The sequence below is a fragment of the Anarrhichthys ocellatus genome, unplaced genomic scaffold (assembly GCF_004355925.1).
Source record: "Anarrhichthys ocellatus isolate YVR2014 unplaced genomic scaffold, GSC_Weel_1.0 scaffold10, whole genome shotgun sequence".
Lineage (NCBI taxonomy): Eukaryota > Metazoa > Chordata > Actinopteri > Perciformes > Anarhichadidae > Anarrhichthys > Anarrhichthys ocellatus.
In genome coordinates, this window is record NW_022280040.1 from 8,512,591 (window position 1) to 8,527,421 (window position 14,831).

Genomic DNA, 14,831 nt, shown 5'->3' on the forward strand with positions numbered 1-14,831 from the left:
TTTCATCTGATGCTAACACGTTACTAACACCACATCACATTTTCGGGCTCCTGATCTCACCCTAGGTGGCTGTCGGGCCGCAGCAGCGCGTTGATGCGGTTGACAATCCAGCTGAAGAGGCGGCCGTAGAGAGCCTTGCCCATGGCGTCCCGCACCTCCGTCGCCTTTTCCACAGTGTTGGGCCTGACGATCGTCTCTCCGCGGGCCACGACGCAGTGGGAGGTCAGGGCTTCCTGGAGCTCGTCTGAGCGGATACACAGCAGCGATGCCACTGAGAGGACATCAGATAAGGAAAGTCAAATAAATGCAAGAAAATCATGCAGGGTGTGCAAATGTCGAAGAACATCAAATGAATAAACTTCATCTACTCAGCTCTGTTAATTACCAGTCAGCAAAGACGTCTATATTTAGAAAATATATTACTGAAGGGAAACGGTGTCCTGAAAAATCTAACCGATGCAGATGTGTGTTTGGTAATTATGCCTCTGAAGCCTGTCTGCACTGATGGATAATGTATTTTCTTATAATAGTTTAATGGAGAGGAGCCGAAGAGTGAGGATGAGGGGTGTGGGAGAGGATATTCAGACTCGGGTTTGGTTTCATGCCTCTCTCTCTCTCTCTCTCTCTCTCTTTCTTCTCACCGTTCTCCAGGACAGAATTGTTGGAGATGTCGCTCTTGTCCGTCTGGTGCTCCGAGGCAACCGGAGAAAACTCGATATCGCCGGAGTTGAGGATGGCAGCTAGAGTGCTGTAAACACTGCCCAGCTCCTGCAGAAGTGACAGACAGTGATTTACTGTAGAAAACACCGAGGCTTTGAAACAGTATGATGTTACGTTAATATCAAATAACATCCGGTACAACCTCAGGTGCTGGTATATGTAATCAAACAAAGACTGTACTGTACTTATTAAGTTATTGTTGGTGTCCACAAGTCCCGTATCTCAAATTCAGCTAGCACCTGTTATTGGGTAGATATCAGGGGTATCTTTTTCGATAACTGCTGCACATTAATCCTTTTAATTAATCCTAAAGTTTTGGACGCAATTAATGCTCCTAATTGTTGCACGTGGGTGTTATGAACGCTAACGGTTAATAGGACTACCACTGGTTTTTATTTCAATTCAAGCACTGTAATATGTAGTTTAACATATTTAAATTGGAAAATCAAATGTCCTTTTGCACATAAATAGACATGCTGGTTAGCTAGCGTGAGCGTGTTAGCTTCTAACATCTAAATAGACAAAAACAAAAAAAAAGTGCATTTTAACAAAGCTTAATTGGTTTGAGATGTTAAAATGCGACCACTGAGCACCAAATATGTCAATAATAGTACGATTTTAAAAGAGAAAAATATTCATTCATCCGTGTGCTCAACCAATACCGATACATTAGTCCTGATACATGCAAGAAGAAGTCTCTTAAAGGCCAGCTTCTGTGTGGAAATTTCAAAAATAGATAACCTTTCCTCAAAGATCATCTTCATACACACTCTGCGATTTCATGCAAGACGAGACGTTCTGTAGGAGAGAAGGTTGTTCCTCCGGTGCTGCCAAGTGATTACAGGATAAGTACTATTGACGTGCAGATCCCAGAGGCAATCAGTTCTTTGGGCCTCATTAGCCTTCACAATGCCAACAGCTGACTGCCTGCATGTGCCTGCAGCTTCATGCTCCATCACAAGCCGTAAAGTGGATCTAAGGAACTACTAATACACTAGTTTTAAATGGCATGTATTGGATTAGTATGCTTGCTTCCGTGTTGTCTTTTAGTTAAACACTGACTTTCATACATTACATATATAATACAGGAGTGTCTGTATGAATTTTAGGGTCAAGGTTATGGCCAGTAATTAATGCAGTAGTGTTTTTACCTCCAGGGTGAATCCGATGACCTTGAAACACTGCTCCACTGCATCAAACTGCTCCTTGTAGAAGGTGTTGCTCACTATGTCAGGCCCTAATTTAACGTGCTCGTTCCACAGATACCTGCAGATCCAAAAGGAAACGCAAAGATCAGGACTGTGGGTCTCGGCGGGGAAAGTAGGAAATTTGCAGTGTGAGAAGGAAATAACAGTGTTTTAAGAGAAGGGCTGAGGAACGTCAAACCTACTTAGGCGTTTTGCTGTCGGAGAGCTTGTAGTGGGCTAGTTTCTTCCTGTCAGCCAGGCCAGCGTAGATGTAGTAGAAGATGTGGAAGTTCCTCTCCCCGCTGTGGAGACACACAAAGACGTAGCTCGGATATATTCAGGTCTTAAAAAGCTCAAGGCATGTGGTGTGAGCCACGTTACTCTTTTGATGAATGCCTCTCCTGTTTTGCAATATATAAGACAATGGAAATAAAACATGCTAAAAGCTAAAACAGTGTAAACAGTAATACAATTCATGCATGAATTCAGCTTCGCTATTTCCCCCAAAAGTGTAGCGACACTCGATGCTTGCAGCCAAATCAAACCCTCTGAACCGTGTTGTCTGTTTTCTGATGAAATACTCGAGTCTGTCTTTGAAGCTCAACGAAGAACACTCGCAAGACCGCAATCTTTGATCAAACAGGAAATAAGCTAGCCCCCCTCCACTTGCCCTGGTCCACTCCACAGACACACGATAAGGAGAAAAGATCGGCGCGACTGAAGTGCAGGTTGAAGGCAAATGCCAACGCTTTCAAAATGGAGAAGTAGAGGTGTACAGAAGGGAGATGGAGTCTATTACACACGGTGAACAGCAGCAGGCGGGAAAATAACCTCCTTGGAAATGTACCTTTCAGAAAACACACAGAGACACGCTTTGAATTTATATGAATGTCAAATGACATTTATAACGGTAAGGTCGCTTACATTAGCCAAAAAGACAGAAAGAAAAAAGGGAAGTAAGTGATATTTACACTGCCTGGTGGATGACCCTGGATTTCTCCAGCAGGTACTCGGATATCTGCGCTCCGACCACCGTTCCCCCGCAGGTGAACTTCATCTCCAGGTACTTGCCAAAGCGGCTTGAGTTGTCATTGATGACGGTGCAGGCGTTTCCAAACGCTTCCACCAGACTGTTGACCAGCAGGATCTTCTCCTGGAGCGTCTCATTATTGGCCTGAGTGAAACATTACTCCGGGTAAGCGACTGGGAAATGAATACAGCGGAAGTATAATCCTATTGTCAAGAAATGCCTTTCTGCCATGTGTCTGTCTATTCATGCTATTTCCACCAAAAGTGACACTGCCGCTGCTTATTTTTCGGCTGTGAAAAGAGGGAATTGAGGGGCTTTTTCTTTTCAGCTGGGTTGCTCATCATGACTGGCATCAGCTGGAACCTCAAATCAACTGATCATAGGATGTTCAAATTGCCTCAAGTGCGTTTCTATTTAGCGCCCATTGGGTTGGAGATGAGCAGGTTCCCGGTTCAGGACCTACATTTGCTGCACAGATCTAGAACTGTCTATTTTTGGGTAAAAGATGCACCGGTGGTTTGAGACTCATTCATACACATTATTTACCACACGTGAAGCACATGAACGTTGGACTTCACGAATGCAACGTTAATGAAATGTATGTATTCATGGACTCTTATGACTCACCTTTCCAAGCACCGTCAGCTGCTGCACCAACAGATGAGCGCTCTCTGTTTTCCCAGCTCCGCTTTCCCCACTGATCACAACGCACTGTCCACAGGAAGTCACAGAGATGTGTTTACAACCTCTAACTGACACTAAAAATAAAATCTGTAATAAGAAATAACCTAAAAGATGCTACTCATATTAATCGACCACTATTACAAAGACAACACTGGATTCATCAAAACTAGTTGAGTTAAAAGCACATTTTCAGCACTCGGGATGCTATAAAACAATAACCGAGCACTACTACATTACCTGGTCTGTATTATATGACACCATGGACTGGTAGGCGATATCAGCCACAGCGAAGATGTGTGGTGGGTTAGCGGTACGCTTGGCTCCTATGTACATCTTGGTGTACTATGAAGAGGAGAGGGTAGAGAATTTAAAACATGCATATGTAGAGGATAACGTAATGCAGATATCACGTGGAAGAAAACAACCTTGCTAACACAGTGAGGGAGGTTTGGCAGAGAAACAGGGGCAGTGTTTGTGTGCAGGTGAGGCTGGAAGGGATGCAGCAGACTGAAGAGCTGCAGAGAGACTAATGAGGTATGCTGGGCTACATTCAGTGCGTTATTGAGCACGGGTTTGTTAAGTAGACGCACGGAAACAGACCTGAGTGTATATCTCCATCTTATGGAAAGGATTGACTGCGATGAGGATGTCTCCCACGTATGTGTAGATTTGATCTTGTCCATAGCGACTCTGAAGCTGCTCTGTGACCGTGTTCTTAAAAAGGAAAAGGTTTAAAATGTTTAGTAAACAACATCACATTGTCAGAACCATGTTATTGTAGATAACAAGCTATATTCTAGCTTTTGTCCTGACTCAAGTCCTGTTACGTCAATGTATTATCTTCATGTCACACGGTGATTAATTCTCCTGTATTCACGCTGCCAGGACAGGTACATCAACAACAGCAGGGCAGCACTGCCTCCCTTCATACCAGCAGAGCTCCTCGTCTTGAGGGATGGGTGGAAATATCCGCAGGCAACTGAGACTGATTGTTTCATTCAAAACGTCAATGCAACGCTCAGACGTGATAAATTGCGCTGTGTTTTTCTCACTCACAGCAGAGGGGATCGGGGGTAAAAACATGCTGGATGTTTGAGTTAAAAGTGGGGGAAAGGCCTTGGATTGTGTCTCTATAAATACTCTATTGAAAAATGAACGGACATTGTCGACTTTCTCACCTCATCCAGAACCTCTAGGGTGGCGAGGTCGTCCACCTCATCCGTGTCGGTCTGTGTCTTCATGTGGCCTCCTCTTTTAGTGTGGATGCGTTCATGCCTACAACTCACAGAACCCACAACCAGCTTTCACTGAGCAATGCATGTATTGTATAGATGACACTCTGAGTAATCTAAATTCACTGCATTATGAGCACATATCTTCTTGCGCGGCTAACGCAGCCGCAGCGAGCTACCTCTCTCTGCTGATTTCCTACAGTCGTATACTTCTTTCAGCCAAATCCCTCTAAAATCTACCATAACATCCTCTGCACTCTGTTTTTGGCATCCCATTTTCGCAGTTTGCAATACAAGCGTAAAGAAGAGGGTCGGTCTGTTTTGAAGAAATTAGGAAATCCAAGCTGAAATAGCAGCCTGAAGTTCTGAACGTCAAAGCTGCAAACTTAGCTTTCTAGGTCAATATAGCAAGTAATGAGGAAAGTATTGCTTCCATTGACTATTCACCTTCAACACTGATTGGACATGCACATGAAAAGGTGGGAAAGCTTCCCATAAAATATTTCTTGTTTACTAGGAAAAGTCATTTTAAATACTAGCTAAAAGGTTTATGCTTTGGTTGCTAATCAGCATCTTGTTTTCAAAGACTGTGGTTTCTAAGAATACCTTATCACAGTCTACTATTTTGTCACAATACGTTTTATTACATCTGATTACCAGCCATCGTTTGGTGAAAATGTTCCATTGTAATTACTTAAACTTTATCTGAAAGTTAGCGATGAACGCTGGTGAGGTTTGGAGCTCATCAACCGCTGCAGTTTACAGCAAATATCACAACCTCAGTTTCACTACAGCATCAAATGACAAGACGACACAAGACCACACGGTAGAAAAAAAAAGAAAATGTGACAGCATGACTCATAAGACGACAATGTTTACGATGACAGGTTGGCAGCATGTAACCAATCTAAAATCAGCCCATGTAGTTGACTTCAAATACATGTGTTTACAACTACAACTATTCCTACTGTGGCGTAAAGGTCATATAGGCATGTGTTACCTGTCATTACTCTCTTTGCTTCTGTTTGTCTTTCCATGATGGCTTGAATGACAGAAATAGGATTAACATCGCATAACCGTACGGGCAAAAACACACTTACTGGGCCGGCATTTTGACCCATGTGACATACACCGTGCGACCTGCACCTCGAGTGAAGCTGGAGCAGGATCGAGCAGTTGTTTATGCGAGAGTGACAGGGCTTGTAAAACATCCAGCAAGGAGGGTAATTTGGATTATACTGTCTGCAAAAGCTAAACTGCAGCCGACCATATAAACCCCACTGACAGGGCGGCTTGCAGACTGTAAGTTTTTCTTGGGTTTTATAACTAAATCTATCAGAACACTTCGTGGTGTGTGAGTATTCTGCTCGTACTGCAAAACAAATAGAAGAAGTGAGACAGAAATATGTCAGAAATACACAGAGAGATTTTGGAAAGGAAACTTACAACTACAGTTAAGACAGTACCTTGTTTTATCAATGACTCCTATTTGTTGGTTGAGATCAATGAGTTCAATCAGTTGTTTCTGCAGTATTTTCTCTCTGCCAACACTGTCTTTGATGAACACATGCTGGAGCAGGTCTAGCACATTTGGTCTCAGCTCAAAGTCCTTAATCAGACATCTGAGGGGAGGAAGAAGAAAACGTAGAGGAGGAGGAGGAGTGCAATGAATTTCTTGGATTTATACTCAAAGTGTGCCTGGCTCTGTACCGCCAGTGTAAATATTTACTATTCACAGAGGCGTAACAAACACAATGGCATCCACACTCACTTGCAGATGAAGTCATTAAAGTCGTCGGACCAGAGCTCCGGCTGGTGGAGAGTAGGCGGAGGATTTCTGTTAAAGGAGGGAAATGGAAAAGATAAATGGAAAGATAAGATGAGATGGGATTTACGCAGGCGGGCGGGAGAACAAAAGGCCGAGGCACCGAGTGGAACGACGGAGTGAAATCTTAACTATTCATCATCGAGGACATCCAGAGGCGTTCCGGCGGTGGCATGAGGCGCTAACAAATGGCGCTCCACCTGTGCCGCTGGGTGGTATTGATACAGCTGATTTTATGACATAAAAAGCAATAGTCAGTAACACCTGCTATCAAATATATAGCCAGATGTTAAAAGCTTTAGGTTCCTCCTGTAAAACTCTCAATCAAACAGACACACATCGTTAAGGGGTCAAGCCTCACAGCCGGCAAACAACGGAGCTAATTGCTGTAATTCCACGTTCTGCTTTGAGCACCTTTTTACAACAGGGTTCTTGGCAAACGGTGGGGAAGACAATGTTGCCTGCTAATGTACCGGGGCCTCTTTCACGTTGGCTCCGACAGCAATAAATTGGTCTAATGAGAGGACATGCATCTCCCGTTTATCACACAACACACCCAATGTAGACGGCAAACGCATGAGACATTAATTTGGAGTTCTGCTAATTCTGTGTTTTTTCTTATGGAGGAAAACAAACAGTGTTTGGAGGCAAAGAGGCACACTTAAATTACTATAAAATAAATAGAGTTTTTCATTCCCTGGATACAAATATGAGCATGTATTTTAATACATGCATCTTCTTTATAGGCCTACACCTCTTACTGAAGTTAACTTTGTATTTGCCCACTGTGTCTCTCTAAGAATTATCTCTGTAGAGTATGTGAGGCAAATTCAAATCTTCTCTTTTGCACATAATGAAGGATAAAAGCTTAAACCTTTGCACGTGTGCATAATTAGAAGAGCACTTTTAATCTTTAACCTTCTCCAAAGTCTGGCGCCTTGAGCAGGAATTTGACTTCTGCACACACACACAATTTCATCCCAATCCGTCCCCATCTCTCTCACAAGTCAGAGCCTTTTTTTATTTTGACTTTTTTCTCTTGTAATAACTTTCCACTTTTGACTTTAAGTCTAGTTGGTGAATCCAAACGAATGCAAAGACTATCTGTGTTATGATACATGTGGACATAGTACTGTAGGACATGTTATATGTCCAAATGTTTACGACAAAACCCTTTGTTAAATATTGTTAAATGCAGCTCTTTTAAAGGTTTCAATGTCGAGCAGTGTTTTCTTTTCAACCTAATAATATACTCTGTATATTCAGTGGTGGGAGCATAACAAGCTGCATCCACTACTGGTGCCTACTAAAACAAAGAAATACTGGAATACTGAATGTTGCTGCAGGAATACTACCGGTGTATATTGTGTTGTATTGTGTCCAGCCTTTGAATACAATATGATGATAAACTACAGTGTAAACAGCTGCACTAAGGGATGAATTCAGGCATTTGTAGAAACCATCGAATATGAGGGTTGTCCTCTTGATGCTCCTCTGTTTCTATTTGGTAGTGTTTACCCTAAATTAAATAGGACGAGGTGTGTTCGATGCCCTCAGCGTAGCTTTTTATCCGAGAGTGCTTGACGAGTGAACCCGGAGCAGAGAGAGGAGAGGAAGTGAGGAGTGTGAACAGACAGCCTGAAGCTCTGGCTACAGCAGTCACATAGATTCAGAGGAAGCTGTGTGATGTCTCCTGTGGAGCACGACCCCCAGAGCAAACACACAGGACAGCCATGTCACAGGAGCTGTCCTATGTGTGTGTGTGTGTGTGTGTGTGTGTGTGTAGGAGCACACCGTTTCAGGGCAGTGATGGACAAAGTGCTGTGCCGGTAGAATGATAGTCTGTAAGTGCTTATGCAGCGCTCACACTGGAATCAGGATAAGATAAACAATTACTTTTCACCTTCAGTCCACAAAACACACAGATTATGAAAAGTGTGGCTGTGCTCTCAGCCTCCACACACAGGATGAATGTGAATAGTGGTTTATGGATAAGCCTCTGCACGCAGAGAAAAAACAAATGAAAAGACTGTACTTTATATTGACAGTCTGTATAGAGAAGAAAATCACTGTGTTGGGAAGCAGGAGGTGGCTCTTCTACATCGCAGTATTGCAGCAATACCCCGTCTCTACATTCTTACAATCTGCAAACGTCAACTTCCTTTAGCTCTGCTGTTGAAAAAAAGGTTGTGCAAGTTTAAAGCATTGTCTTTTTTCAGGCTTTTTAACAAAACAGCAGCAGCAGATGTACTTTTACGCTACTTTAAACTTCTACTCCAGTACATTTTGGAGGAAACTTTAATTCATTTTGCAGATTCAGATTGTCAACACAAGATATAAATCGACAAATAAATGGTGTTATTTGTTTTAGATCAAAGCTATCCAGCAGTATAAGGGAGCTGACATGTTCTGCTTTGCTGGGTGGTGAGAGGGACAGACAGAAAGGCAGAGAAAGAGAGGTGACGACATGCAGCAAACGGCTGTAATTAGGGAGTCACCACAGTCATGCGCATCAGAGTGAGATGTCAACAGGATACAAACCCTCGGTCATTAATCTTTAGCCATAAAGAAGAGTCATTCAGTAAAACATAAGTTAACTTATTCACCTAAAGAGACCTTTCAATCAGGGTCTAAGTCACGGCCCCCTGATAATGATGATGGAGTGTTGTGTAGGTGTGACGGAGGCTCACCTGGGTATTTTGAAAAGGGCTCTCATTGGGTGGAGCTCGGAGAGGGGGGGGTCTCCATCTCCCAGCTCTATGGCGGTGATGCCGAGGGACCAGACATCACAACGAGCATCGTAGGTGGAGTCCAGCTGCTGCTCACACGCTATTACCTACAGCAGACAGACGGGCAGAGGACGAAGTCAGAAAAGCACCGACATGTTCTAACAGAAATGCAGAATTTAATAAGCTACTCAGCAGTATTAAGAGAATCTCTCTCTCTTTATCCCGAAAACAACAAAAGACAGAAAATCCTTCGGGACAAAAGTTGTACAGTTTGGGCCTACTTCCTTATTTGGGAGTCAGTATTCACGTATTGTTAGGGAATCTTTTTTTATTTTGTAAGCCCTCGCATACAAACACGTAAGAGAGCAAAATCCATATGAAAACATCAAAGAAACCCAATAAACGGTGTAAAAGAGCTCAGACAAAGCTGCAGTCTCATCATCTGCTGTGGGCAATTTAGTGCTCACACACAAACACACACACACACACATAAGCACACCCTCTCACAGTCAATCATCAATGTCCTTAGGGCAACATGGTACCCAATCAACAATAGGTTTCATCTTTGAGGGGGAGGTATGTGTACACACACACACACACACACACACACACACCCAAACATACGTTCACCATTATTGTCAATTGTCTGAAGTCAATATAATTTGTATTCCAAATCCCCCAATAGGCATGTTCTTATGTACACAGACAAATCATTACCAGAGCGCTCATAACACATCCTGAAACACACAAGTGTACCCACGCACACACGCACACACACACACACACACACACACACACACTTCTTTATGGAAAACACAATGACAGTCATACCTCTACATACCAAACATAAAAGAAAAATATCAATGTTAAATCAGCAGAATATTTTGGCAAGAAAATTGAACATTAAATGACCAAAATATCCCCAAAAAGTCAAATATATACTCGTAACACAGCCTAAATCATCAGTCAATAAAGTCAATAAAAATATAGCTCATCCGAAAAGTACAACATTGTCCAGATGTGACACAACTTACCCCACAACTTACACCACCAGATCTTCTTGAGAACGCAGGTAAGACTCTTTTAATGCAATACTGTGTATGACCCAGAGTAAAAGCAAACTAATTTTCTATCGTCGATCCTTGTTTACAAATCTCACTCCTTACATCAATAAACCTTTCGACTAAAGACGTTCTAGTCTTGAGAGTCAACCTGACAAACATTTTACGCAAATGAGATTAAAATCTTTGAGTCCTGACTGAACACGTCACGTTTATTCTGATGCAGAATTTGCACGGCATGCAAACCTCATGTAAAAACGTTCACTTTGATTTGACAAGTGAAGGACTGTGAAGGACAAATCGGGGGACAACATCCGCACATTTTAAACCCAGAGGAGTATAACTTTACCCGTCGACTGTGGCGACTGTGGGCGACTGTGGCTAAAGCAGGGCCGTCTTTCAATCAGAGGGGCGGCGGTTCAATCCCCGTCTCCGGCTCTGCTAGTCGCATGTTGATGTGTCCTTGAGCAAGACACATAACAAAATTGCTCCCGTAGTTGTGCTTATGGTATAGAAATGTGATAGAATCTGAATTGTAAGTCGCTTTGGATAAAAGCATCTGCTAAATGACTGTAATGTTAATGTCTTATCAGAGATCGCTAATGGTTCATCTAATCTAATGTTGATCCGCGTTGAGGTTAAGTTAAATTAAGATGAGTGGTCATGGGATATGTGTCGAGGTTTTCCTCAAGTGTTGCGTGTTCAAATAAATATACATGAAAGCCATCTGCAACACTTTGTCCAAACACGCCGTCTATCGTTACTGTTACAAGGTGTTGCTGAAGTCAGATGAATGAAGAACCTCAAGCTGAAAGACCACTTTATATTACCCTTTACACGACACAGGAGGAAGGTATAGCTACCATAAAAAGTAAAGGACACTGGGGACACTGAGGGGTTCATTTCCTGATGTAATCACGTCTGTGAATATGAACTGCTAGTGCAGCGAATGATGGAGGCCGTCCATTCCATTTTTCTTTTCATGCACATTGTATTTGACAGTGTTATCGCTCTGATGATTATTAACTGTGGCCCACTGGGATCTGCTCCAGGCTAATGTAGTAGAAAAGAGACGAGGCTGCGGGAGCGTTCACAGGCCGGCTTTTTACTGTACCTCCGGAGCCATCCAGAAGGGAGTTCCCACTGAGGTGTTCCTCCTCAGACGGGTATTTGTCAGCTGGGCTGAAACACCTGCAGGGAAGAGAACGCACACTTTAGCCTCACTAAAGGACTCTGAGGACTGAGACAATTTGCACTCTCTCTGTAACTTCCTTGACATGTGATTTTTTTCGGACAGGTTTGTAAAAGTGATGGTCTGTGAAGAGGGAAACAGTGAACAGTAAGCAGCGGGGTGCTGCTCAACTGATATGTTCCAGAATGGTTCTCAGAGCTCCCTCGTATCCCACTGATAGAGCTGTCACTAAAGTGACAAGGAGGGAAAAACAAAGCACATGCACAGAGAGCCTTCAAAATGATAGATCGCTTTGAATTACAAATTTCTTATGTGACTGCAGGCGATATTGCCGGGCACTTCAGGAACAACATTTGAATACAATTCAGCTGTAAACAGGCTTTGGCAGCTGGAGACGTTTCCCCGTCTCTAAGAACAAGATATTATGAATCTAGCCAAGTTAGCTTTATCGTACATACGTATATATATATATAAATAGGACAAAGTCATGTTGCAACAATCAAGTCAGAGATAAATTCAGCATACATGAGACTGCAGAGAGCCTGCGTGTCCTTATGCGTGTGCGTTATTGTGCACTGCAAAGCCTGACAAGGAACATGCTGACCCACAATCGTGTGTTCAGTCCAGTCTGGACAAATCAGTGTTACGCCACACTATAATGTATCCCAGGGCTTTCTCAACTGAAGCAAGCAACCAGGACAAAAGCAGAGCCTCGAGACAACAGCGGCTACCGACAAACAAACAGTGATCTACCGATGCTCGACATGCTGCATCGGAAACAATGTCTTTGCCTTGTGGAGCACGTCGTGTATTGTTCTACGCTAATCTGGATCGCAGTTTCTGCAAAAAACCTCACTCTGATATTCTGCAGAATGTGTTTTAGCAGAAACCTGTGAGGAAATAAAGGGGTTGTTTCTGAACATGCAACCAAAGCCTGTTCAGAACACATGTGCAGACGTGTGCACGGTTTACACAACAGAAATGTATTTCTAACAGCACGTTAGCTGTAAAAGCTCATTTCTGACGGCTTCATTACTGTCGGTACAGTAGAGTAATACAGTGCTGCTCTGTTGCTGCTGGTGGGTTAAAGCCAGGGGTGGAGATGAGCAATGCAGCGGAAAACAGATCTGTGGCAAAACCATGTAAAGGGATTAGAAACATGTGCAGGAGGGGATATACAGTATATGCATGAGGCTGCACAAACACAGGGACGCTCACATGCTGTCAACAAACCACAAAACCACTACGCAGAAACACTTCAACCCGCATTAGTGAGAACAAAAGTCAGACACACACGTCCGCTACGATACACATAAGTTATATGAGCACGTGAGGATACAGAAACACAAAGAGACCCCTATTAAAGCTCTCACAGCCCCTCTCTTTCCACTACATTAGCCCGGAGTGCAGCCTGGTGGGCCACACTTAATAATCATCGCAGAGATAACGCCGTCAATTACAATATTCATGAGAGACGCATGAACGAACAGCGGCTCTCTTTCTTCCAATGCTTTTTTATTTTTGGGAGGGGGTCGATCTCTTTGCCATTTTGTTTCTCTGCCTGTGATGAGTCACTGCGGGGGCTTTATCTCCTCAGCTGCTTAGTGTAGCGTGCACCCCTCCACATGAAAATCCATTAATCCCAGCGTGACGCAGTGCCGTCGTGCAGCACGGAGGCAGGCCGACGTTTTCGTCACTCTGCAAGTTTTTATACACGCCGGGCTATTTCTGAACTGCTGCTCCTGTTTTGCTTTTCCTTTTCTGACGGCGTCATAGCTGATATCTGATAGAAATGTCAACTGTCAGCCATGTTGAGGCTCGCAAACAAGCAGTATCAAAAGATGTTCGTCATTTTTGTGCTTCCTCTGTACGCGGGCTGGGAGAGATTCCACTATTTGTCTTTTGCATACTTCCAAAATATTACGTCTGCAAAGACTTAATTGGGAGATAACAGCACAGGGGTCCCACGTCTTATCAGCTCAGTTCATTGCAACCTTTGTCTCAGATGGATGACATGACATTTACTTGGTGTCACAGAAAGCTGAGAAATTCTGATCTTTCCATTGAAATGCAAGTCACATATGTGTTTCATGCCTGATGTTCCAATTTTCTACCAAAACGCCACCTCAACTCAAACTTACTTCGAGCTAAATGCTAACATCCACATGCTCACAATGACAATGCTAACAAGCTAATGTTTAACAGGTTTGTCATGTTGTTCACCATTTTAGTTTATGGCATAGCATGCTAACAGTTGCTAATTAGAACTGAACACAAAGTGCAGCTTAGGCTGATAGGAATGTTAATGTCATTAGTTTTTAAGCTATATGGACGTAAACCAAATTATTGGACAAATTCAAGTTCTGATCCTGTTGTCCATAAATGTCTTCACCAAAATGTCTAATAGTCTTCAAGATATTTCACTCAAAACTACAAATGTGAACTTCCTGCTGGTGCTGAATAAAAGGTCAGGGGATCACCAAAATCATTATGGTTCATCCTCTGGCCACCATGAATATTTGTGCCAAATTTCAAGGAAATCCATGCAATAGATTCGTCTAAACAACAAAAATATCGACCTCATTGTGCTGGAGGAAGAATTAGTGGATTTTCAACGTCAGTAGTATCCTCTGGGGATCATGAATGTACTAAAATGTTGTGGTTCATGAATCAGGACACTTCTTACTTGTTGTGTGAGTGGGTCTGAAGTCTTTTCTGTTTCAAAGGTAGAGCATAGCACTAAGCAGGGTTCAACTTTCTCATATCATACTCACATGATGATGCTAATGCTGCTTTTGGCATCATATTGTAACGTCTATTCCTACTTCTCCCGTATCCTTATTGGTGCTATGTCCACAGTTATTAAGCATTCACTATTTAGTTCATTTTTCATTATAAACCCCACTGTTTACTGTCACAAAGAGAATGTCTCTTATTTTACTCTCCATCCCGACATGCATTTGTTTTGAATAGCCAGCAGAAAGATAAGAGCTGATAATAAATATGAGAACATGGAAGCAGAAACTTGGTTTGCAGTCGATGTTCTCATCGCTTCACAGCAACTACTCTTAGGTGGTCAAAATGAATGCAGCAATGTCCTTATTGGTGATAATGCAACAATCTTTAATGTAATTACTTCCTATCTGGTTTGCAGGAGCTTCTCTCTAAACA

General features: G+C 42.8%; 1 protein-coding gene across 1 annotated transcript in view; it reads right to left on the bottom strand.

Annotated features, from left to right (window-relative positions):
- The window catches only part of myo3a (myosin IIIA), a 47,923-nt gene that overhangs the window by 15,674 nt on the left and 17,418 nt on the right, over positions 1 to 14,831 (bottom strand). Inside the window, exons 6-19 of the mRNA XM_031850483.1 lie at positions 11,583 to 11,659; positions 9,369 to 9,514; positions 6,625 to 6,690; positions 6,320 to 6,475; positions 5,854 to 5,895; positions 4,800 to 4,896; positions 4,222 to 4,335; positions 3,859 to 3,963; positions 3,565 to 3,648; positions 2,879 to 3,081; positions 2,111 to 2,209; positions 1,872 to 1,986; positions 642 to 768; positions 61 to 271 (exon numbers count right to left, since the gene is read on the bottom strand). Of these exons, the coding sequence (XP_031706343.1) occupies positions 61 to 271; positions 642 to 768; positions 1,872 to 1,986; positions 2,111 to 2,209; positions 2,879 to 3,081; positions 3,565 to 3,648; positions 3,859 to 3,963; positions 4,222 to 4,335; positions 4,800 to 4,896; positions 5,854 to 5,895; positions 6,320 to 6,475; positions 6,625 to 6,690; positions 9,369 to 9,514; positions 11,583 to 11,659 (1,642 nt within the window). The remainder of the gene's footprint in view (positions 1 to 60; positions 272 to 641; positions 769 to 1,871; positions 1,987 to 2,110; positions 2,210 to 2,878; positions 3,082 to 3,564; positions 3,649 to 3,858; positions 3,964 to 4,221; positions 4,336 to 4,799; positions 4,897 to 5,853; positions 5,896 to 6,319; positions 6,476 to 6,624; positions 6,691 to 9,368; positions 9,515 to 11,582; positions 11,660 to 14,831) is intronic.